Source organism: Dermatophagoides farinae, chromosome 3 (genome assembly GCF_024713945.1).
Source record: "Dermatophagoides farinae isolate YC_2012a chromosome 3, ASM2471394v1, whole genome shotgun sequence".
NCBI lineage: Eukaryota > Metazoa > Arthropoda > Arachnida > Sarcoptiformes > Pyroglyphidae > Dermatophagoides > Dermatophagoides farinae.
Genome location: NC_134679.1, coordinates 2494526 through 2519088, shown reverse-complemented (window position 1 = coordinate 2519088; position 24563 = coordinate 2494526). Strand labels below are relative to the sequence as shown.

The 24563-nt window shown below is 31.0% G+C and overlaps 9 protein-coding genes across 19 annotated transcripts; 4 read left to right on the top strand and 5 right to left on the bottom strand.

The window, feature by feature from the left end:
- Positions 1 to 253: 253 nt before the first annotated feature.
- On the bottom strand, positions 254 to 1844 carry LOC124494480 (L-serine dehydratase/L-threonine deaminase-like). The gene is given in 6 exon segments (XM_075729685.1): positions 254 to 499; positions 549 to 724; positions 944 to 1037; positions 1092 to 1204; positions 1267 to 1538; positions 1601 to 1844. Coding segments are annotated over 6 exon segments (1059 nt in total). The 5' UTR covers positions 1784 to 1844; the 3' UTR covers positions 254 to 278.
- Positions 1845 to 1920: 76 nt separating this feature from the next.
- On the bottom strand, positions 1921 to 3471 carry LOC124494479 (L-serine dehydratase/L-threonine deaminase). The gene is made up of 4 exons (XM_047057657.2): positions 3319 to 3471; positions 3054 to 3255; positions 2722 to 2993; positions 1921 to 2657 (listed from the first exon to the last, which is right to left on the bottom strand). The coding sequence occupies exons 1-4, from the start codon at positions 3336 to 3338 to the stop codon at positions 2048 to 2050; spliced, it is 1104 nt and encodes a 367-aa protein (XP_046913613.1). The 5' UTR covers positions 3339 to 3471; the 3' UTR covers positions 1921 to 2047.
- On the bottom strand, positions 3457 to 4100 carry LOC124494487 (uncharacterized). The gene is made up of 2 exons (XM_047057667.2): positions 3839 to 4100; positions 3457 to 3710 (listed from the first exon to the last, which is right to left on the bottom strand). Exons 1-2 carry the CDS (start codon positions 3937 to 3939, stop codon positions 3491 to 3493), a joined length of 321 nt encoding a protein of 106 aa, XP_046913623.2. The 5' UTR covers positions 3940 to 4100; the 3' UTR covers positions 3457 to 3490.
- A 253-nt stretch (positions 4101 to 4353) lies between these two features.
- SMC1 (structural maintenance of chromosomes 1) lies at positions 4354 to 8568 on the top strand. The gene is made up of 2 exons (XM_047058501.2): positions 4354 to 7044; positions 7118 to 8568. Exons 1-2 carry the CDS (start codon positions 4483 to 4485, stop codon positions 8273 to 8275), a joined length of 3720 nt encoding a protein of 1239 aa, XP_046914457.1. The 5' UTR covers positions 4354 to 4482; the 3' UTR covers positions 8276 to 8568.
- On the bottom strand, positions 8533 to 11007 carry LOC124495292 (putative E3 ubiquitin-protein ligase makorin-1). 2 transcript variants are annotated; one of them, XM_047058644.2, is made up of 6 exons: positions 10719 to 11007; positions 10542 to 10634; positions 9866 to 10469; positions 9479 to 9804; positions 9245 to 9413; positions 8533 to 9187 (listed from the first exon to the last, which is right to left on the bottom strand). In XM_047058644.2, the coding sequence occupies exons 2-6, from the start codon at positions 10562 to 10564 to the stop codon at positions 9083 to 9085; spliced, it is 1227 nt and encodes a 408-aa protein (XP_046914600.1). In that variant the 5' UTR covers positions 10565 to 10634; positions 10719 to 11007; the 3' UTR covers positions 8533 to 9082. The 2 variants fall into 2 exon arrangements, with proteins under 2 accessions (XP_046914600.1, XP_046914601.1); XM_047058645.2 differs by having other exon boundaries at positions 10542 to 10629; positions 10719 to 10937.
- Positions 11008 to 11135: 128 nt separating this feature from the next.
- Positions 11136 to 14571, top strand: Drp1 (dynamin related protein 1). 3 transcript variants are annotated; one of them, XM_047058615.2, is made up of 7 exons: positions 11136 to 12535; positions 12608 to 12721; positions 12778 to 12990; positions 13061 to 13213; positions 13268 to 13759; positions 13819 to 14091; positions 14160 to 14571. In XM_047058615.2, the coding sequence occupies exons 1-7, from the start codon at positions 11663 to 11665 to the stop codon at positions 14214 to 14216; spliced, it is 2175 nt and encodes a 724-aa protein (XP_046914571.1). In that variant the 5' UTR covers positions 11136 to 11662; the 3' UTR covers positions 14217 to 14571. The 3 variants fall into 3 exon arrangements, with proteins under 3 accessions (XP_046914571.1, XP_075585399.1, XP_075585400.1); XM_075729284.1 differs by having other exon boundaries at positions 11203 to 12535; positions 13268 to 13756; XM_075729285.1 differs by having other exon boundaries at positions 11205 to 12535; positions 13061 to 13207.
- Positions 14572 to 14681: 110 nt separating this feature from the next.
- Positions 14682 to 16413, top strand: LOC124495274 (zinc transporter ZIP3). Of its 2 annotated transcripts, XM_047058617.2 has the most exons (4): positions 14682 to 14949; positions 15040 to 15350; positions 15412 to 15688; positions 15755 to 16413. In XM_047058617.2, the coding sequence occupies exons 1-4, from the start codon at positions 14823 to 14825 to the stop codon at positions 16351 to 16353; spliced, it is 1314 nt and encodes a 437-aa protein (XP_046914573.1). In that variant the 5' UTR covers positions 14682 to 14822; the 3' UTR covers positions 16354 to 16413. The 2 variants fall into 2 exon arrangements, with proteins under 2 accessions (XP_046914573.1, XP_046914572.1); XM_047058616.2 differs by having other exon boundaries at positions 14682 to 15350.
- A 684-nt stretch (positions 16414 to 17097) lies between these two features.
- Positions 17098 to 18268, top strand: LOC124495277 (uncharacterized). The gene is made up of 3 exons (XM_047058623.2): positions 17098 to 17310; positions 17376 to 17680; positions 17751 to 18268. Exons 1-3 carry the CDS (start codon positions 17190 to 17192, stop codon positions 18096 to 18098), a joined length of 774 nt encoding a protein of 257 aa, XP_046914579.1. The 5' UTR covers positions 17098 to 17189; the 3' UTR covers positions 18099 to 18268.
- On the bottom strand, positions 18262 to 24220 carry LOC124495276 (transmembrane protein 53). Of its 7 annotated transcripts, none has more exons than XM_075729678.1 (6): positions 24165 to 24220; positions 22734 to 23343; positions 22540 to 22592; positions 19658 to 19946; positions 19176 to 19575; positions 18262 to 19080 (listed from the first exon to the last, which is right to left on the bottom strand). In XM_075729678.1, exons 2-6 carry the CDS (start codon positions 22740 to 22742, stop codon positions 18680 to 18682), a joined length of 1152 nt encoding a protein of 383 aa, XP_075585793.1. In that variant the 5' UTR covers positions 22743 to 23343; positions 24165 to 24220; the 3' UTR covers positions 18262 to 18679. The 7 variants fall into 7 exon arrangements, with proteins under 7 accessions (XP_075585793.1, XP_075585792.1, XP_075585791.1 ...); XM_075729677.1 differs by lacking the exon at positions 24165 to 24220 and adding an exon at positions 23686 to 24071; XM_075729676.1 differs by lacking the exon at positions 24165 to 24220 and adding an exon at positions 23686 to 23973 and having other exon boundaries at positions 22734 to 23050.
- Positions 24221 to 24563: the final 343 nt, after the last annotated feature.

Sequence of the window (24563 nt, the reverse complement as noted above, 5' to 3'; positions counted from 1 at the left end):
ATATTAATTTGCATTCAAATAAGAGAAAAATCACCTATTTAAAAAAATTTAAACATTATTCTGGGAGAAATTCGCAATTTTAGGTCGAATATGCAATCATGAATTGATGGAAATGTTTTCGTTTTCAATCGACTTTTGAGTGTCTGCAGCCAGATGACCTATTCAAAATGCGACAATGCAACATATTTACTAGGCAACGTCAATAGCGTTCGTTAAAAGGAAAATACCATTTTTTGCCCCGATTTTAATGCGATGGAAAATTCAAATTCATTTTATTCTCAAATATCATTTAAACCAAATAAATCACGATATTCTTTCAAATGATTAAGAGAGATTTCACATCCGCCACATACAATCACAACAATAGGTCCCTCATTATCAGTCATCTCCTGTTCATCTCTTTTATCATATAAGCTTTCGTGAAGGTCTTCATTCTTGGTGATGATTCGTTCAACGATCCCTGTATAAACAGCAGCAATCGAAGTGGCACAAGAAACATGAAAATTGTGGTCATTATTTTGCAGCAATCGAAGTGGCACAAGCTAAACCGATCAGAAATCGATGATCATTTGCGAAATGAACACAAGTTTCGGCTGCTTGAACATCGGTAATCAAACGTGATAAAATTTGTGGTTGATTGTCACGAAAATATTCCACCACTTTTTCACAAACTTCATTTGCAGCGCAAAGAACTGACTAGTGTTTTTGAATATCAGTACTGTGAAGAAAAAAGAAGAGTTGATTCATTGAACACAAAGTACGAGTAACTTTTGATTTCCTGACTAGTGAAAGTAGAATTAAATGATAGTTTTCCAAAAAAAATCAGGCCCGGTTTCTAGGACTATTTCCGATCCCCAAATGGGGATATGGGTCGAAATGGGTTAAACCAAATAAATCACGATATTCTTTCAAATGATTCAGAGAGATTTCACATCCGCCACATCCACCATTTTTTACACAAATATTGAATGAATGTGTTCCTTTCGTTTCCATGGCTAATATTTTTGTACGTTTTTCCCAACCATGTCGCCGAATACCTTGAACGATGGCTAATATTTTTGTACGTTTTTCCCAACCATGTCGCCGAATACCTTGAACGATACCACATAACAGTCCACCGCCGCCACAGCACGTTACAATGATAGATGGTATTTCACCATCAAGATCTTGTGCAATTTCATCAACAATTGTCGAATGCCCTTGCCTTTGCAAAAAAAAACTATGTGAGTACTTTTTAGAAAATTAATTTTAATTAATAATTAATACCATATAGCTTGATGATCAAATGGATGTACCAAAAACGCTGTTTTTGAATCGATTGTCGTTTCAATTGCATGCTGATTTGCCTGTTCCCAGACTATACCATAACGTTCGACAGTAGCTCCATATTCTCGAACTGCATCACAAATTATACTGGGTGTTTTCTGTCCAACAATTATATGACATGGTATTTTTAGCTTCATAGCTGCATATGCCGTGGCTAAACCTGCATTTCCTCCGGATGGACAAACTACCTCTGTGTATCCAGCCGATAAAGCCTATATTTTTGAGATTTTTTAAATTTCAAACAAAAACTATTTAAATTTACATAATTACTCACATATTTACAAAGATTTGAAATTCCTCTTAATTTAAAACTGCCTGATGGTTGACAGTTTTCCATTTTCAGATAAACTTTTCGATAAGCACAATATTTTCGAAGTGGAACGGATTCAATCAATGGTGTTCGAACATAGATATTTCCATTGAAATTTTGTCTTGATGACAATTTCGGTGAATTCATTTTTTTCAATTTATGAATCTAACAAAATGAATCTTAATCGTAATATATTTGTTGAAGGCTCCATTCATTTTGTTGACAAAATGATAATTTGACATCAATCATTATCATTGATAGAAAAAAAATGATTAGAAATCGACTTTATTTTTTCCATCTCAACAGATACATTTATTGTGTTCATTATGTATTTAATGTTGATTTTATCAGAAATTATTTTGAAAGTTCTTTAAAGTGAAAAGACTACATTTAATTATTGTGATAAAAATTTTAAATTTTATGTAAATTAAATAATTTTCGATTTTCTTCAATAATATTCAGATTTACTTCACCACCACCACATACCAGAATGACGATCGGACCTTCAGTTTCATTCATTTCTTGTTCATCACGTTGATCATAAAGTGTTTCATGTAGATCTTCATTTTTTGTCAATATCCGTTCAACGATACCGGTATAAACAGAAGCCATTGTAGTTGCCGAACCTAAACCTACCAAACATCTGTGATCATTTGCAAAACGAATACAAGCTTCTGCTGCTTCGGCATCGTTCACCAGACGCGATAAAATCGGTGGATTACATTCACGAAAATATTGCACAACTTGTTCACAAACTTCATAAGCACCTAATGTATGGACGATTGAACTAATTTCATTCAATCGAACACGTTTACCACCAGCTTTTACGCATAGATTAAATGAATGCGTTCCTTCGGTTTCAATGGCCAATATTTTTGTGCGTTTTTCCCAACCATGTCGTCGGATGCCTTGAACAAGACCACAGATTAGTCCACCACCACCGCAACTGGTTACGATTATCGATGGAACTTGTCCATCAAGATCTTCAACAATCTCATCGATAATAGTTGAATGTCCTTGCCTATGATCGAATGAATGAATTCAATTAATTCCAATAAATAAGCCTAATGTTCATTGAGCATTACCAAACAGCTAAATGATCAAATGGATGGACCAGAAATGCAGTCTTTGTATTGGTTATGGTTTCGATAGCATGTTTGTTTGCCTCTTCCCACGTATCACCATAACGTTCCAATGTAGCACCATAAGATCTCATGGCATCACAAACAACCATTGGTGTTTTCTGTCCCACAATAATATGACAGGGAATTTCCATTTTCATTGCGGAAAACGCTGTAGCTAAACCTGCATCTCCATCGGATGGACATACCACCTCCGTAAATCCGTTCGATACTGCCTGGTTTTGATTCGTTTCATTTAAAATTCAAAAACACAGATTAAATTGACAATCACTCACATATTTACAAAGATTAGAAATTCCTCTTAATTTAAAACTGCCCGATGGTTGACAATTTTCCATTTTAAGATAAACCTGTCGACCAGCACAATATTTCCGAAGTTCAATCGATTCTACCAAAGGTGTTCGAATATAGATATTACCTTCGAAGCATTTTCTTGACGGTGATTTTGGTGATTCCATAATTTTCTTTAGGTGGGATCTGTATTGACAACAAGTATTTATTAACAACCGAATATCGGAATGAATTCACTAACAAACTAACCTAGCTTTTTCTGGTTTCATATCAATCCATTTTTTATTAGCAAACGCAATTTAATGATAACTAAGTACCAATCAAGCAATGAACGGCAATATCTAACAGCTACTGAATGCATGTATTGATATTAGATAAAAGAAAAAATTTCTCTTTTGAAATTATATATATTTTTATTATGTTAAGACATATTATTATCAATTTTAAATTTATCAACAGCTTCTATGAATAATTTTTTTGTCTTATCACAAAGTTTAGATAGCTCTTCAAAACCATTCAACAGGGCATCATAAACATTTAAACCATTACGTGTTTGAATTTGTAATTGAAAATATTCTTCACTTGGATGTGGTATGGAATAACCACAAAATTCAACGTTTGGATTCTCTAGTATTTGATTCCTGTATGTTTCGTATGGGATAAAATGAATAAAACAAAACAAAAAAAAGAGAGAGAAACAAATTATTTTGTCAATATTTTTATTGATCATCATTTGATATGATTCATGAACAAAAAAAAAAGTACAAACCTTAGAACATTAGCTAACGTGTGATCTTCAAAGAAAAACTTGAATGTTGCACATGTTTTATCATCGTTGATGTATGGCGTTTCGAAAAATGATTTATCCATGTTGTAACAATGATATATTATATTATATTATTAATCAACAGAAGATTCGAAAATAAAATTAAAAAAAAAATGAACAGATGCATGCATGCATGTGAATGGATTTATATCGACATGATAGGTTCACTAAGATCGAAATCGTCTGATGATAATCATGAAAAGGAGGGAATCAAACAATTAATTTCATAAACTACGAGTTAATTAATTTTTTTTTTGATTTAATCAAAAAAAAATGACATATTAACTGAATTGTTGCATTTATAAATAAAGATATTTATTTGTTTGAATTTGAAAAAAAACTTGATAATTGTGATAATATAAATTTTTTGGGTCTATATCGGGTCGTTGTTTATGAACAATGTAGCTGTCATTTGAGTATTTGAGAGATACTCTCCCTCTCCCTCTCTTTTTATTTGTATTGTATTGTATACAGTCGTTGAACCATCATTGGATCGTCCAACAAAAATCAATTTTTTTTTGATATGAATTGAAAAATATCATTCTTTGTCAATCAACTGTATCAACATCAACATCTAATGAAAAAAAATGCCAGGCATTCTAGAATATTTGATGGTCGAGAATTTCAAATCCTACAATGGATTACAGAAAATTGGACCGCTTAAAAAATTTACGGCAATTATTGGACCAAATGGTTCTGGTAAGTCCAATTTCATGGATGCAATCAGTTTTGTGCTGGGTGAAAAAACAGCCAATCTCCGAGTGAAAAAACTATCCGAATTAATTCATGGTGCATCAATTGGCCGTCCAGTTAGCAACAATGCATCCGTTACATTGGTCTACAAAGATATTGACACTGGTCGTATTACCAATTTCACCCGGTTGGTACAGGGATCTAGCTCAGAATATCGTGTCGATGATAATTCAGTTTCGAAACAAGATTATGCTGAATTGTTGGAAAAATTGGGCATCAACATTAAGGCAAGAAATTTTCTCGTTTATCAAGGTGCTGTCGAATCGATTGCAATGAAAAATCCGAAAGAAATAACATCACTTTTTGAAGAAATATCCCGTAGTAATGAATACAAAGATGAATATGTAAATAAAAAAGTCATGATGGATCGATCGGAAGAAGAACTACATCACATGTACATGAAAAAGAAAGGTATTACAGCCGAAAAGAAAGAAGCACAAGGCGAAATTAATGAAGCTAAAAAATACCAAAATCTTAAAGAAGAATTAAGCCGTGTTCAAAATGAACTTCAATTATTTAAATTGTACAATATTCAACAAGATATCGATCAACTTAATGACGAAATGGAACGTAAACGTAAAGAAATGGAAAAGTATCTAAAATCAAAAGAAAAAATTGATACTGATATTCGTGAAAAACGATCAAATCTGGCCAAAATAACCAAAGATTTGCAAAATATTGACAAACGAATTCGAGATGTTGAATTGAATCTGAATAAAAAACGACCGACTTACATTAAAGCAAAAGAGAATGCTGCACATATTGAAAAGAAACTGGAAACAGCTAAAAAATCTAGAGCTGCAGCCTCAAAAGCTCATGCAAATCATCAGAATACCATCAGAGAATTCGAAGAAGAGTTGGCAAAAATTGTCGAAAAACAAGAGGAATTTGAAGCTAAAGTTGAAAAAGAAAAAGAAATGTTTAAAGTGAATGTAGAATTAGAAGAATCACAACGAAAAGAATATAATCGATTGAAGGAAGAAGTGACAAAATTGACGGCTAAATATATGAAAGATCTAGATTCTTATGAACGAGAACAGAAAGCCGATCAGGATCGTTATGATTCAGAGATGCGTAAAAAGAATGCCATCGAATCAAGGATTCAATTGTTGACCGTAAATTATGAAGAGAATAATAAACGTATTGAAAAACTTAAAGATAACACTGAATCCTCCGAACAACAGCTACAAGAATTAATTAAGAAAAAAGCAGAAATCGAAGAGGTTGTAAATGCAGCCAAAGAACAAGTGGAAAAAATCACCTCTCGACTGGAAGAGATTAATAAAGAGCTGGGTGATGCAAAAGTTGATCGACACGAAACAGAACGGCGAAACAAAAAAGCAGAAGTTGTTGAAAATCTAAAGAAATTATATCCAGGTGTCTATGATCGTCTATTGAATCTTTGCAAACCGATTCATAAACGATATAATATTGCCGTCACCAAAGTGATGGGTAAAAATATGAATGCTATCGTTGTCGATACGGAAAAAACGGGTCGATCATGTATCCAATATCTGAAAGAACAAATGTTGGAACCAGAAACATTTCTACCATTGGATTATATTGAAGTAAAAGCTGTCAAAGAAAGATTGCGTAATATACAATATCCAAAAGGCGTGAAACTTTTATATGACGTAATTAAATATGATCCACCAGCCATTAAAAAAGCAGTATTGTATGCAACCAATAATGCTCTTGTTTGTGAAACAGCTGAAGATGCAAATTTGGTTGCATTCGATCTTGGTGATGGTCAACGTTATGATGCTGTATCATTGGATGGTACATTTTATCAAAAATGTGGTTTCATTTCCGGTGGTAGTGCTGACCTGGAAAAACGAGCACGTCGTTGGGATGAAAAAGAATTACATGCATTAAAATATCAGAAGGAAAAACTTTCCGAAGAATTGAAAGAACAAATGAAACGTATGCGTAAAGAAAGTGAATTGATGACATTAGCCAGCCAGATTAAAGGTCTGGATACTCGAATCAAATATTCTCGTAATGATAAAATTACAACAGAAAAGAATAATGAAGAAATAACCAAAGAAATACAATCAAATAGAGATAGTTTGGGCAGTTTTGAACCAATACTGAAAGAAATTCAAGATCGAATGACCGAAAGAGATGTTTTAATCAAACAACTACGACAACAGATGAATACTGTTGAGGATAAAATTTTTGAAGATTTTTGTGTTACACTTGGTGTGGAAAATATTCGCCAATATGAAGAGCGACAAAATATGGCTGCACAAGAAAATGAACGGATTCGATTGCAGATTGAAAATGAAAAAAATTCAATTACATCTAGATTGGCTTATGAGAGAAGTAAAGATACCCATGAAAATGTCAAACGTTGGGAACGTGTCGTTGCAGAGGAAGAGAATAATCTCGAAATGGTAAGGTTTAAAAGATTTTAATTGATTTTTTTATAATAGAAAAAATTAATTTTCAATTTTTTTTTTTTTGAAGGCCCGTGAAACTGAAAAACGTGAAATGCAAGCTATAGAAGAGGAGATGAAAAAAGTTGAACAGCTTAAGAATGATAAAATTTCGAAAAAAACCGAATGTGATTCGGTTGAAGATGAAATCACTGAAATTAAGCGAGGACTATCGTCGGTCCAACGAGAATTATCTAGTTCACAGAAATCATTGATGACGATCGAATGTAAACTTGAATCACGAAAATCTGATAGACATTCTGTGCTGACGCATTGTAAAATGGAATGTATCAATCTTCCTTTGGTATCTGGAACATTGCATGAAATGACCGTTGGATCACAACGATCAAATGGCGTTGAAAATGGTATTGGGTCTCAAGATATGGATGACGATGATGATGATGATGGTCCATCCACTCAACGAAACTATGAAAATGATGCTAATATTAAGCCAGATTTTTCACAGCTTAAAAATTCTCTCAAAAACATTTGCGAACCAGATCAGATTAAAAAGAAAGAGGCCGAATTACAACAGGAAATTAATCAAAAGTTGGACATTCTGCAGAAAATTCAAGCACCAAATCTTAGGGCGATCGATCGATTAGAAGATGTCAAAGATAGATTAAAAGAAACGGACAATGAAGTGAACAACCTGAGGATAGCATCGAAAAAAGCTAAATTAGCATTCGAAGAAGTGAAACGAGCAAGACTAAAAGATTTCACCATGTGTTTCGAAAGTGTCGCACAACGTGTCGATTCCATTTACAAATCTCTGACCAACAATGCATCAGCTCAGGCATTTTTGGTGCCCGAAAATCCTGAAGAACCATATCTGGAAGGCATTAACTATAATTGTGTAGCTCCAGGAAAACGTTTTCAACCCATGTCAAATTTATCTGGTGGCGAAAAAACGGTTGCAGCATTGGCATTATTATTTGCCATACATTCATATAAACCAGCACCATTTTTTATTCTCGATGAAGTAGATGCAGCTTTGGATAATACAAATATTAGTAAAGTTGCTCGATTTATTCGTGAAAAAACCGATTCATCATTTCAATGTATTGTCATATCGTTGAAAGAAGAATTTTATGGTCATGCATCATCATTGGTTGGTGTGGCATCAGCACCAGGAGATTGTACCATTAGTCAAATCTATACAATCGATTTGACACAATATCATGATTGAAGTGTTCACTTATTCACGCACATACACACAGACAGATCCACTTTTTTCCTATCCATCATTATCATAAATGTCATTTATTTTATTGATTTCGGACATATTTTATCTATACAATTAGCATATACAATTCATTATAAGCTAATTATTATCATTTTTATTAACTGAAATGATTTATGAAACAAAAAATATTCTTTTTTTTCAAATCATCGTAATCGTAACTGTTTTTTAAATTTTAATTCATTTTTTTTCTCACTGAAAGATTTCAAAGAAATAAAATAAAAACTTTATTATTGAAATCCTCAATTTTGTTTTTTTTTTGTTTTTGTTTCCAAAGCTACACACACAATGAAAAAGATAATTTGAATGATGATTCATTGAAAACAAAGGGGACAATTTTAAATGAAATTAAGAGATATCACAAAAAAAATTTTACGGATAAATTTCTTTTTGAGGTGGTCTAATTGCGTGTGAATAGAGTAGTATGTATGTATGTATGTATGTAAGTGTGAATGAATGAGCGCTCGTCTACAAGATTCACTATCACAATATTGCTTAATTTAGGAATGAAATTGAATCGTGAAATGAAACAACACAAAAATGAAATGAAAATGATTATGATTTAGACGAATGCGCTTTGTTTTTTTGTTTTTTGATTGATTTTTTTTTTAATGAGGATAAATATTAAGATTATCTCTAGTATAATTCTGACGAACACATTCCACCCTAAAATTGGCTAGAGGTATTGATGAAAGAAATTATCATTTATGATGAGAATCCATTTGATGGTTAACCGCATTTGTTCTCGGATAATTACAAATGATATTGCCAATCATCATCATCGTCGTCGTCATCATAATCGAGAAAATCAATATCCGATGCTGATAAATAATCATCATCAAATTCAGGAAATGCGTCCTATTATTAATGGAAAAATATGGTAAGACTAAAAATACTCGTAAAACAAATACTAACGTCAAGAAAAATAAATGGCAAAAAATCAACTCGATCTATACGATGTCGATTTTTCGATGGCTTTGGTAATACGGCCATACGACCATCTTCATATTGATGTTTATAAAAACAGGCACCTTCAAATGGGCAATTTCCACGACCACGTCTGAAATATTTACAATGTTTGGATCTGTAAAAATGTCAATTTAGTTTTTCAGAAAAAAATGTACGATTCTAAACATCCACACAACATACCCTAAAGCTTTTTTATAGTCTTCAATCAATTTTGCCTTTTGTGTTTGGTCATCATAAAAATATTGACTCGGTATGATAAAATCCGATTTGACTCGACATTGTGGACAATTTCGTTTATTTTTCTTGTCCATATCCTGTGCGTTACGCCATTTCCTAATACATTCAATACAATAAACATGAGAACAATTTTCAAGAATGCCAAATCGTCGTTGTGCACGTGGTTCTTTTTCCACAACAACATCCAAACAAATGGCACAGGTTAGTTCTTTACTTCGTGCATAAGCAAACGATAGTTCCATTGATTCTTCATGTTCTTTGATACATTCCTATTATCAATAAGATATTCATTAATAATAATTTTTGATTAAATTTAAAGCAAAAAATTACCGATCGATGGAGATCACTTTGTTGTTTATTATATGGATGTAAGGAATAAAATCCACACAGATCACATAATTCGCCATGAATTGATCGACAATTCTGATAGACACAGAATCCATGAGATTGAAAAAACGTACACAATGGAAGCGATGCACGATTTGTGTCATTTTCTTCGAAACCATTTTGAGCTGCTGATGCATAAGATCTATTCGAAGTGGATGCATCGTTTTGCAACAATGATGTATTTTGGCTAGTAGATGCGATTGCCTCGTTCACAGCTGACGAAGACAATGTCAAAGTATTAATAGCTGCAACAACAGCGTCTTTTGATGAATCAGTATTGGTATTGATCTCAGCCGCTGTTGCGTCTTGAGTTACTTCATTTGATGTTTGGCCTTCATCTTTTTTAGCTTGTTGAGTATCATCACTATTGACACGTTGTTGAACAATTTCCTCTATGGTACAATGTTTTCTTGAACAACCTTGTGCATACATACAATTTGAACGAAGAAAAAAGATGCATACATCTTCGGGAATAGGTACTGCTTCGTTTGGATTATGTGAATACAGACAACCATCACCATAAGCACAAGCTCCTTGCTGGAAAAAACTATCGATATATAACAAAAAAAAGAAGTTCTAATTGGATCGAATTAATAAGTAAAAAGGATTCATTGCTCACCGACAAAGAAGCTGTTTGAACATGGCTCAATAGTTTCTTTTCGAATTATTCCACAACAAAAACTTGATGAAAATTTGATTAAATACTGCTGTTCTAATATAATGTGCAAATTAAAATTTCAAATCAAATTCAAATAATTAAATTATTGTGAAACAAGAAAAAATAGAAAAATGTTACCTTTTGAAATTGATCTACAAGACAAAACACACTAAACGTTTAATTAGGGTGATTTTTTTAATTGTTCGAATGTTTTTGTTGATGGGCAGTAAATCAATCAAGGGGATTTGTTTTTGAGATAAAACACTCATACAAATTAATTATGATTGAATTGAAATTTGATGGCAAATTTTATGTATGCTAATGACTAAAGTTTTTTTTTTTGGATGAGTGAAATAGAAATTCGGAAACAATTTATATGAAATTGAAAACACACAATACACACACACACACACAAGTTAAATAAAACAAATGCTCGCGAGTAATATGCAATTACATGCATGCATGTTTAACCCACCCATGGTGTTTAACTCGCCATCTATCGTTTAAAAAATAAACTACATCATTTTTTATTTTAATAAGGTCAAATTGCTACCAAATCACAATCATCAATTACATCATTATCATTAATTTTTGATTTTTTGACCCTAAATAAAATTTTTATCTACTGCGTATATATTTTAATATTTTTTTCTGTTATTTCCGAGTGTGTGTGTCTGTGTTTGTGTATTGCCAATACGATTTGATTGTGGCAAAAAAAAAAATCTGGACCGAATTTTTCACAAATCATTCTGCATCCCAATGGGGTCGATATAGCATATTGGTGTATGAAGACAATAAAAAAATTGATTCAATACAGTTTGAAAATGGACTCGAATCGTCGTTGAAATCAAGGATAACTTGTTTTATTCCATGTGAAATTCACCTCGTGATAAAATTTTTTGAGAATTTTTCATTTTTTATTCATTCATCATTCATTGTTATTCCACTTTTAATTTGTTAATGAATTCAATGTTTATTATTTGAAATTATCAACAAATTTAATTATCAGCTGTAAAACTTTACGTTTTTTACAGTTGATTAACATCGCATTTATAATCAACGTTGAAAGAATTGGGAAAAAAATGGAATCACTAATACCAATCATAAATAAACTACAAGATGTATTCAATACGATCGGTGCCGAAAGTATTCAGCTGCCACAGATTGTTGTCGTTGGTACGCAATCATCGGGAAAATCTTCCGTATTGGAATCGATTGTTGGACGTGATTTTTTACCTCGTGGTGCCGGAATCGTCACTCGCCGTCCGTTGATATTGCAATTACAATATGTCGATAAAGAGGATAAATCAATACGCGATGTATCCGAAGGAACCATGAATCTTGATGAATGGGCCAAGTTTTTACATACTAAAAACAAAGTGTATTCCGATTTTGAAGATGTACGACGAGAGATTGAAGCTGAGACTGAACGAATCACTGGAAATAATAAGGGAATTTCTCCAGAACCAATTAATTTGAAAATATACTCTTATCGAGTTGTTAATTTGACTCTAGTCGATTTACCGGGTATAACCAAAATTCCAGTTGGTGATCAACCATTGGATATTGAACAACAAACACGCGAAATGATTTTATCATATATATCGAATCCAAATTCAATAATATTGGCTGTAACACCGGCAAACACAGATTTTGCAACTTCAGAAGCATTGAAAATTGCTCGTGAAGTTGATAAAGATGGACGACGTACGCTTTCAGTGGTGACCAAATTAGATCTTATGGATGCTGGTACAGATGCCATTGATGTATTATGTGGTCGTATAATTCCAGTAAAATTAGGCATCATCGGTTGTGTGTGTCGATCACAACAAGACATAATCAATAAGAAATCCATTGAAGATGCATTAAAGGATGAGGCTATTTTTCTGCAAAGAAAATATCCTTCTTTGGCCAACCGTAATGGGACAATGTATTTAGCCAAAACTTTGAATAGGGTAATATTTTTTTTGTAATTTTTAATAATTACAAAAAAATTAATTGTAATTATTGTTTTGCTTAATCTTTAGCTCTTGATGCATCACATTCGCGATTGTTTGCCAGAATTGAAAACTCGTGTTAATATGCTCATCTCACAATTTCAATCGGTTATGAATTCCTATGGAATGGCTATCGATGACAAAGTAAGCATTTTGTTTTTAACATTTTTCTTTGCTTTTCTAATTCAAAATCGTTAAAGGGTCAAACTTTGTTGCAAATAATAACCAAATTTGCATCATCATATTGTTCGACAATCGAAGGTACCGCTAATAATATTGAAACGGCCGAACTTTGTGGTGGTGCTCGAATCTGTTATATTTTTCATGAGACATTTAGCCGTACTTTAGATTCTATACATCCTTTATCTGGCCTAACTACTATCGATATCTTAACGGCTATTCGCAATGCTACTGTAAGTGTTGAATAAAGTCATTTTAATTTTACACTTTTTATTATTATTCATTGTTATCTCAAATGAAAAGGGTACTCGTCCAGCATTGTTTATACCCGAAGTATCATTCGAATTATTGGTCAAGCGACAGATTCGTCGTTTGGAAGAACCAAGTCTTCGATGTGTAGAATTGGTTCATGAAGAGATGCAACGTATCATTCAACATTGTGGTACTGAAGTTCAGGTAGGTTTATTATCTTTATTTATTTCAATGGATTTTTCTAACTCATATATTCAGCAAGAAATGTTACGTTTTCCAAAACTTCATGAAAAAATCGTCGATGTTGTTACACAATTATTGCGACGACGTCTGCCTACGACTAATGACATGGTAGAAAATATTGTCGGCATTGAATTGGCGTACATTAATACAAAACATCCAGATTTTCATGATGCTCAATTGGTCAGTTCATTGTTTAACAAACAGACGAAACAAACCAACAAAGAATTTGATCAACAACGGCATCAACAACAACAGCCAAAAATGTTGAACAATGATATGACATTCATGCAGAATATGCAACAGCATAATGTCCAGAATCAAACGTTTGCAAAACCCAATTCGGCGTTTAGTGGAAGTCAACCAAATCTGTTTCGATCATTCGTATCGAATAAAGGCGAAACATTAAATAACAATGTGAATGATGTTGAAACATCATCACAAAGTTCTACTAATGCGAACACTCCGATAGCATCTCCTGTTAAATCAGTAAATCTACTTCCAGAAGTGGTAAGTTTGATGACATGTCTTTCTAATCGATAAAATCTAATGGAAAAATTTCTATACAGCCCAGCACGACGAACGTTAGAAAACTTACGCCGAAAGAAGAACATGACTGTCAAGTAATTGAACGTCTTATTCGCTCATATTTTTTGATCATTAGAAAAAACATTCAAGATTCCGTACCGAAATCCATAATGCATTTTTTGGTCAACTATGTTAAAGATAACCTTCAATCAGAATTGGTTACACATTTATATAAACAAGAAAATTTTGATTATTTATTGAAAGAATCAGATCAGATTGCCATCCGCCGTCAAGAGGCTAATGAAATGCTCAAGGTAACAATTTCATTGTTGTTTGATATTTTCAAATTAACCGATTGAATTTTTTTTTATTTGTCTCATAGGCATTACAACGAGCAAACATTATAATTGGAGAAATTCGCGAGACGCATATTTGGTAGATGAAAAATATTATTGAAGCATCTTTGATGAGTGGACCCTATTATACATAAAAATGCTAAATATAATCAATTTACTAATGAATTTAACCTAATTGATGAATTTCTTGATTTATTTTATTATTGATGAGAGATTACTTATGTTAGTATAAAACACTATATCTTACTCCATTTTACTTCTGATTGATTGTAATATTTATATTATGATTGTAGAATCTTTTTCGTTTCTTTTACGAAAAATGTCTTATCATTCTCTTTTTGCCTCCACTTTGATTCACATACTTTATTATTCATTTATTTCTATGTTCAAATTGCTTATTAAATTGTAAAATAAAAAGAAATATATTATGTTTATCAATTGGTATGCCAATAAAATTTGAATTTGATTTTAAATTCGGCATAATTCAGGGGTCTATCCACAAAAGAGGATACAATGTTTTTGTGTTTATTCAGGTGTTGCGTCGTCTGTCTGTTAGAATGAACAATCACCATTGATTGTATTGATGGGTATATACCAAAAGAATAGATTCCACGTTAACAATTTTTAGACATTGTCCATATTGTACTAATAATGGACCATCTCATCATGTAATCAACGAAATCTAATGTATGGATCATTACGATGTTGGTTCATTATTATGGCAGGCATTCTTTGCCGTAGCCATGTTTTTTGCGACATTCATTTCATATCTATTGCCTATTGTTATTTTTATTCGTCGTCGTAAACTACAACAAGGTTTGCCGAATAATTCGGAAAACAATGAAACTGATTATAATCAACAATCCTATCATTGGAGTGATTTGACCGTTTTTCATTCATCTATAGAATCCCATGATCATCGTCAACAAAAAAATCGTTGGAAACGTTGGCTTTCCTATTGTAATTGCATATCGGCCGGCGTTTTTCTTGGTGTTTGCTTTCTGAGTTTAGTGCCCTGTGTAGAAAATGAATTTGATAGTTTGATCAAGGATTTTCCATCGTTAAAAAATTTATTTGGTTCATTCTCGGTTGGCCAATTCAGCATCATTTGTGGTCTATTTTTGGTTTTATTTCTGGAGAATTTTCTTTCAAGCTGTTTTAATGGCTCACAATCAGGAAGTGATAGAGTGCCCGTTTTGCATCTTGATGAGGAAACGGTTTGTAATAATGTACATAAATTTTGGTTGAAATTTAATTATGGTTTTTTCAAAATGAAAGATCGATCAGCGTTCGGATAATCATGAAGAAGAGCTGCTTCTCAATTCCAACGATGTGCCTGCAAATGGCATTGTAAGCCATCAATCACCCAATTCAACATTACTTCGAAGCGATGCTTCCAGAGTACCTTCAACTAGTCATGATCACAATAGATTGAATGATCATCATCACCATGGCCATCATCATTTGAATGTTGATCAATTGCAAAGCCGTAACGATTCGATGTTTTCGTTTTTTATCCTGATGTTTGCAACAAGCGTACATTCATTATTTGAAGGTTGTAATTCTTTAATTGTTTTCTCATTCTAATTTTAATGTCTATTTCATTTCAATCACAATTTAGGCATGGCCCTAGGTTTACAAACAAATCTTAAGACAGCTATTCATTTGTTTATTGGTATCATTCTACATGAATGCTTGGTCGCTTTGGCACTTGGCCTAAATGCCGTTCGTCTTCAACAAGATACGATTCAGATGACAACACATTTGAAATTTGCCACCGTATTTTCACTAAACATACCACTCGGAAATCTTTTAGGCATTCTTATTGGCTATACTCCTGGTCATATTGGACGTTTCGTTTCGGCAATCTTTCAGGGCTTTGCAGCAGGAACCTTTATTCATGTTACTTTTTTCGAATTGATACCCGAAGAATTTATACATAACGGTGATGCACAACACCATAATCATAATAATAAAATTCACAATAATCATCAGCAAAGACCAAATCGTATACAAAATAATACGACAACGCGACAATCATCAAATGATGAACAATTGACCGATATTGATCTTTATGGCAATGGTAATGTTGATCATGACCATGCCAATCACTTTAATCATAATGAACCATTATCATTGAAACTACGAAAAATATCATTACTATTTGTTGGCTTTCTTCTCATGGCTTTGATTGCATTTAGCTTTTCCGAATCCGAATGATTATTATGATGATAATTTTATTGATTTGATAAAAATTAAATCAAATATATTCAAATGAAATATATTTTTTGTTTTGTTTATAACTCTATTCACTTGGTGAGCTTGATGTGATACATTCGATCTAGATCAACGCCATTCGAACGGTCTTAGCGCTGGGACATCGAATGTTGTCGTTGAAGGACGTGAAAACATTCAAGGTTTTCTTTAGGTCAAATATTTGATGATGATTATGAAGTAAAAATAAAAATTGGAAATTTTTCAACATTTCTCTCGATCAACATTTTGATTATAATTTTTTTGAGTTTACAATGTCTACAATCAAATCATAACTTTTTTCCAATATGTCCTATCCATAATGTTTTCTATTCGAATTTATTATCACAAAAACTGAGATGATGATGCTGATCCAAATAAAACATTGAACAAGGTCATCGTTCGATGGATCACCATTATTGTTGTTGAAGCAATGAAAAAAGAAAAGAAAAAAGAAACTGGTCGTGGCCACCATGGCGGCCACAATATAACGATGTTCTTGAATCTATTCAGATGAAGTTAATCATGGCTAAATCTAAAAATAAATTCATGATGAACTAGAAGAAAAAAAGAAACAAAAAAAATTAATCTTTATGTCAGGTGCATAATGAACTAGCAGGTTTCTCTTTTATCATTATCGTACCAAATAGATTTTTATTCGAAATGTTCCACGTTGAAATATATCATGGTCGATTCGGCGACCACTGTCATTTTTCTATTTCATTCATTCCATTCCAATATCTTCGAAAAGTAGAACGTTTCAATACAATTTTGTTATAATCAAGATTTAAACTTATCTAGCCATGTATTTTACATCATCATTTAGACCCTACCTGTTTATTGTCACATCGGTTTTGTCACAGATTTATCTATCGTTTGGCCAAACACAACAACATTGTCCAGGATATCGACCTGAAGAAGTTTGTATGTGATTTTGATTTATTTTCTGTAATTTAATCTAATGGAATTTCATTTTTGATAATAATCAGCTTATCCAACACCATACATAACACCACAAGATCGATCATCACGTTGTAAAGCATTATTTTCTCGATTCAATAGTACAGGAACGGCAAATTTAAGTTTTATCGGCCAAAATACCTATCATAATCCATGCAAAATTGAATGTGGCTTGTGCGTTGATGAAGAGTTGCCTGAGGAAAAAGAAGAGACAAATGTTATACGTTCATATCCACCACATATTTCATTGAAAGATTCTATTGTACAATGTCATGATGAAGTAGAAATTTTCGAACAATTCATGGAATCCGGAACTAGATGTGGTCCATTTCATGTGAGTAGTAATCTACTATGTTTGTTTAGATGATAAATTAATTAAACTATATTTATTATTTTTATAATAGTATTGTGAACACAATTGTTGCAAAGCTAAGCCAGAATTGTTTCCCAATTCTAAACGAGCCAAACAACGAATTCAATCAACCGATATAAACAGGTTTTCACAGGAAATGCCACCAGAATGGACAAAACCATTGATTTGTGATGATGAAGGCTATTTTCGAAATCCAAACGATTGTCATAAATTCTATCGTTGCCATAAAACTGGAACAAGAGGTGGATTTTCACGCACACTTTTCGAATGTAATCCATCGACATTGATTTTTGATGAACAATACAAAGTTTGTGTTCCAGTAGAAGAAAATATCAACGAAAATGTTTGTGATCAATTGGATGCTGATGTTGATTACTAAAAGTGGAAAGGCAAATAAACATCTTTGATCTTGTGCCAAAAGCGCATATTTTTTTTCTACAACATTTATCGAATCAAAAATATTGAGATGCAAAAAAAAATTAAATTTTAATTTTACTCTACTATATTTTCATAATGAAAAAAAAATAAAAATGTACAAAATATTCAAATTAATAATAACTTATTATTTTTGTTTGGATTGTCCATTTTTTTTTGTTATACATAACCAGCTGGACGAAAGAATTATGTAGAAAATTAAGCAGAAGAAAAAAAATACTGAAATTGATATAATAATAAATTCTTAACAAATTCTAAACAGAAAATAATAATAAAAACAAAATGATTTACATGATTAAAAAAAAGTAGATAATGAATTAAGAAAAAACAAAACCAAAAAAAAAAAATAAATTCAAAGAGTATATTGTCACGAGTTTAGTTTAGAACATTATTATCGATTTTTATCAATAAAAACTTCAATAATTTATCAATCAATATTATCTTATGATGATGATGTATATGATGATTTTTTTTTATTGACATTCTTTTTCGCTGTCCTCATCATCATCATTATTATTGTTGTTGTTATTGATGGTCGATGACATTTTTGTTAAGAAATTCAATCAACGACGATCGATATTCATCGGGATGTTTGAAAAAATGACTAACATGAGGAGAATGATCCCAACATTTCATCGTTACGCTGATGCCTCTCTTTTGCCATTTTTCCGCCGTTTTAAATTGATCAACATAGTTGACGACAACATCATCTTTTGATAAAAATACCAATGATGGACAATGGAATTCATTCTGGTGTAATGCTTCCGATGATGCTAAATAATGGCGTGTAGCTAGATTATAACAAAAACGGAAATGTGCACTCAATAGCAAACATATGGCCCATTGTAGTAATGGATTTGTTGTTGTTGCCTTCGAAAGTCCGATCGGAGCTTCGTTGATATCAGCAGCTGAATCATATATCATGCCTGTGTTGTCATTATTAAGGATTAAGGATTAACGATGACCGTCAAAAATTTTAAGGCTTGAAAATTTTAATATCCAAAACTCATTCATTATTTACCTTTTAACAATTTTCTCGCTGTATTCTTCACATCTTTATTGTGCTCCTGATTCAACATGACTAATAATTCGCCCATTTGATAGGCACCAACCGAGAATGCATGAAACACAAGTGAAAAATAATCTTGTTCATGTTCTTTGATAAATTGTACTGCTTGCGATGCAATTACTTGGCTTCCGACCGCCGGTATGATGAAATCTTTTACATTCACTTTAATAGTCAATACATCAAAACCTTGTTCCATGTAAAGGCGACGATATTTGTCCAGATGCCGTTCTTTGGCGAATAGCCATGCAAATAAGACCAGTAAGGATTTTTTCGATGATTCATCAACATTAACGTTCAAATGACATGGATGAAAGGAAAAATTACTAGCTGATAAATAGTCAATATTGATCGACTAAAATAAAAAAATGAATCCAAATCAATTATGCTACTTTTTTTATCACATATATAAACAATGAATAATGTATTCAATATACCTTGAATTGAGAAACATCAACATTTTTATTATTGTTAGCCATTCGTTGCTGTTTATTGGCCGAAGATGATGATGTCGTATTGTCTGAATTTTCATCGTTGTCACCAACGCCATTACCACCACTGTGATGATGATGATTATGGTGATGATAGAAGCAAGTAACATCTTCATTCTGTAGAAATGATGCTTTATTATTAACAACACCCAACAATAATGAACGAAACGTTGTCATCGTGTTTAGATCCATTTGTGATGTAGTTGATGATGATGATGATGATGATGAAAAAGGGCTTATAGGGAGAAAAATAGATATTTGGATCAATTCTCAATTCAAAAAGAAATAAAGTATTATACAACATAAAGAAAGAGAACTAGTTTCATCATCATCAAAGTACATTTAGGCTTAATGATATAAATATATAGGATTGAGAAAAAAAACATAGGAAATAAACGAACAAACACACAGAGGAGACTACTAGATTTACTCTATTCAATCCCATTCCCCCCCCCCAAAATGGATTGCCTGAACCTCTAAATACCCTTAATTGACTGTAAGTTAAATTATTTGATTCGATCGATGGCAAAGTTTCAAAATGTTGTAACATGTAATATTAGGCTATTTATAAAGTTTTTAAATCAAAAAAAAAAAAAAAGAAAAATTGGAGAGCAATTGAAGAAAAAGAGACGAAATTTTATATTTGAAAATAAAAATTTCAAGAAATATTAATATAGTTATCTTGTTAATCGATTTGAATGAAATAAAAACAAATATTCGAATCAAATCAAAAGAAAAATAAACAGATATTAAAAATATTTATTATTCGTTGAATGATTCGATGATGATTATTATCACACCTGTTGATACGTCGATTAAAGACGAACAAAGCAATGACGATCAATGGAAGAATGAATAGAATGCTGTACAATAGAATGGATATCATGATGATGGAAAATCGACTGATTGGTTACGTTGGTTTGTTGTTTGACGACTATATATATATATGTGTGTGTGTGTGTGTCTGTTTGAGTGTAAGTATTTGTCCAAATGAATTGATTTGAATAAATATGGATGAATAGTGCGTTTTATTTGAGTACGTGAAATTTAAAAAAAAATAACTAACTCTCAAATCAAAATAATACATGAAAAAAAGGGGTATGACGATAATCATATCACAGCATAATATATTATGAATTAATCAATACTTTCATCGATAATAATGGCTGAAAGCGAAGAAAAAAAATGTTTTGAGAATTTGCACTCGTCAAAAATTTTATTGATTAAAATTCATTATTTACAGTGAGGAAATGGATTCACAGAAAATGATAAAATCAAATTGATTGATATTTCTTTCTGAATATTTGAAAAAAATGATTGAATTTTCCAAAAGATTTTTCGTTGAATTTTTTTCACTTTTTTTCTTGAAAAGTGTTGCATGCACACACACACACACACACACACATCATGTTGTCATTGGGTTAATAATAGTCACAAGTCAATATCATCGGGTCATTTATTTATTCATTTATCAGTTCATAAATTCATATATATTTGGCTTATATAACAGAAATCTATAACCGATTCAAAAAGAGAAACACAAACACACATATGTATAGATTTTGGGTCTTGGTTTTCATTAGACTGATGATGATGATGATGATGATTTGAGCGAAATAAAGCAAAGCGAAAAAAAACAACGAAAAAAAAATTTTTTTTTCCACTATTGTTCAATTCAGTTTGGTTTAGTTCAATTTAGACTTTGAAACGATATGATATATAGATAAGGATGGAGTAGTTGTGATTCGGAAAAAAATCAAAAATTCGGAGAGAGAGAGAGAAATGAAGAAAAAAAAATATAGACAACATTTGAACACTTTTTTTTTGATTCATTCATGCTTGAAAACATTATATCCAAATCCTAAATAACTATACAACATATAAAGTGTATCTATATATCTTTCATAATACTATAATAATAATGATAATGATACTAACTAATCAAATAAGAGTTGAAAGTTTATTCAACAAGATGAAAAAAATATCGCATTCATCATCATCACCATTATCATCATCATCACCAACTCACCAAATGAAGTTTGAATCATTATTAAATACTACCTTGATAATATTATATAAAAAACAATGATAATCATGATATTTGATTACAACACAGACACACACACACTCTGATTGAAATGTCCGAAAAAAAAAATTTCCATGCAATAATCAATCGATGATAATAGATGGATGAAATCTTTTTCGTAATTTTTTTTGGTTTCAATTAGATTTAAAAAAAATAAATAAAATTAAAAGATAAATTGAAATTCATGATGTTGATAATTGATGAATGAGGAAAAGAAAGTTTTTATTTTCCTTCATAAAACAATTGATTGATTGATTGATAGATAACTGGTAATAGGTAATGTTGAGAATAACAAAAAAAAATTATCCGATAAGTTGAGCAACTTTTTTTTTCACCACTCAATGCTATAAAGTGCTGAAATATGTCGAATAAAATAATTTAGCTAATTGATTGATAAAATATATATGCGATGAATGAATAACAATGAGGAAAATAAATTGCCAACAATAGAAAAAAAAAACACCAAAAAAAAAATGCAAGTTTTTCGCTATGTAAATATATAATATATATTTTGTGATTTGTAATCATCATAAATCATTAATGCATGACAATCTTCATCATGATCATTATCATCATTCATTGATGATTTTCAATTGAATTTTAGAGTTCAATTAACCTTTTTTTTTGTTCGTCTGATAATGATGATGAACAACATTTAATTATGTGATTCAAACGAAAAATGGAAAATTATCAAGAAAAAGTGCAAGTGCATTTTTTTCGAATTTATTTACAATAATCTTACCTGCAGGTATTATGATGATAAATATTGATTCGAAATGAGTATTTGAATTTATTCTTCATGATAATAATAATAAAAAAATTGTAATTGTAATGATTATTGATTGAAACAATATGTGTAGATTACATATAAAGTAAGGAAATTATTATTTAAACGATTTACTTTTTTGAATAAAATTTCATTTTGCTAATTCTTACTTTATTCATTACAATAGCAATGGCTTATGATGATGATGGATCGAAGATCATGTTGAATAAATGATGATCAAAGAAAAAAAAAACAACAAAAAAATAGAGAAAAAAAGACCTCGAACATTGAAATTGAAAAAAAAATAATAATAAGAAAGATGAAGAAAAAAAAAGATCAAACAACAACACTAAACAAACAAACACACACACACTAATATTATGATAATGATGAAATCATCGTTTTTTTCTGATTTGTCAACAATGATGATGATGTTTCATTCGGTCTATTCGGTTGGTCGATTGTTGTTGTTGTTGAAAGTGCAAGTCTATGATGACAAAACAAAACAAAACAAAAAAAAATAAGAAAAGCACACACAAGAAAAAAAAGATGCAAAAAAAACGATAAAAAAAATTACAAATCAAATTTTGATGACAATTATACAAGATTGAATATTTGATAATGAAAAAAAAAACGATACAATCATTAAAATAATCGATAAAAATGATTGTTGTAGTCGTTGTCGTTTAAATTGATGTTGACATTATTATGTAATTATATAATGATAATAACAACAACAACAACAACATCAATGGTTTGCCAATATAATTTTCTTTCTAACTATAGGGAAAAAACCGATTTTATAAAATTGGTAAACAAAACAAAAAAAATGTTAATATGTTAATGATTGATATTTTTAGGAAAATTATTCAGTTTTCTAGTGATATTATAATTCAGAATATATATGATGATGATGATGATGACAATAAATGAATGTCCGGAAAGTTGTTGAACCACAAAAGAAAAACAATTGAATCAATGGGAATAAAATTATTTTTATTATTATTATTATTATGTAGAATGATTGATCATCGATAATGATGGACATTTGTATTTTGTTATTTGATCAATTTAGATAATAATGATGATGATGATGATGAAATTAAACCAGATATAAATTACCTATGATATACATGGATATACATTACGAATTCATTTTTCATTGATCGATCGATCGAATATTATATTATAATAATGATGATTATGATCCAAATTACAAATACAAATCAATCATGGATGAATGGATTCAACGGGATAAAATGACGGTGAAAAAAAAATGGACCGGAACTTTGAATAAAAATTGATAATTTTGAATTATAATTTTTTTCTTTTTGTTTGTTTTCCATTCATCAAATACACTTATAAATAATAATCAATATAATTACAAGACGCGTGTGTGTATAAAAGTCGTAAATGTCATCGCATGTGTTTGTATATATGTGTCACCTTCAAAAAAAAATGAAAATAACGACCGAGTTCAAAACGAGTCAAGTATGACTGATTTTTCTAATCATCATCATCATCATCATCATCATTATTATTATTATTACTATTATCATCAAAGGTGAACATTTAAAAAAAAATAATAAATGAACATGAACATGAACACAAAATACGAAGAAATTTTTTTTCTTCTTTCTTTTCTTTTTTTTAACGTAGCAGATTAAACTTTTTCTACATGTGATATATATATATTGACGGATCAAATCCCGTTTATTACGATAATGAAAAAAAAAATTAGAAAAAACGATTAATAGTAGTAGTAAAAAATAATGAAAGATCATGGTAAATAATAACAAACAACTGGCAATATGGTATGACAATTTCTCTATTTCTTTGCTTTCTCTCTTTGTTTCTCAATTAAACTTTGAGATCATTTATTTTTTTGTCGAATCAAGTCAATAGTCTCTTCATTATGATTTGAAGAATTCATTCTCTTAATCCATACAGATTGATTTTCTTTATTTGTAGATTCAGAAAAAAATACGAAAAAGAAATTC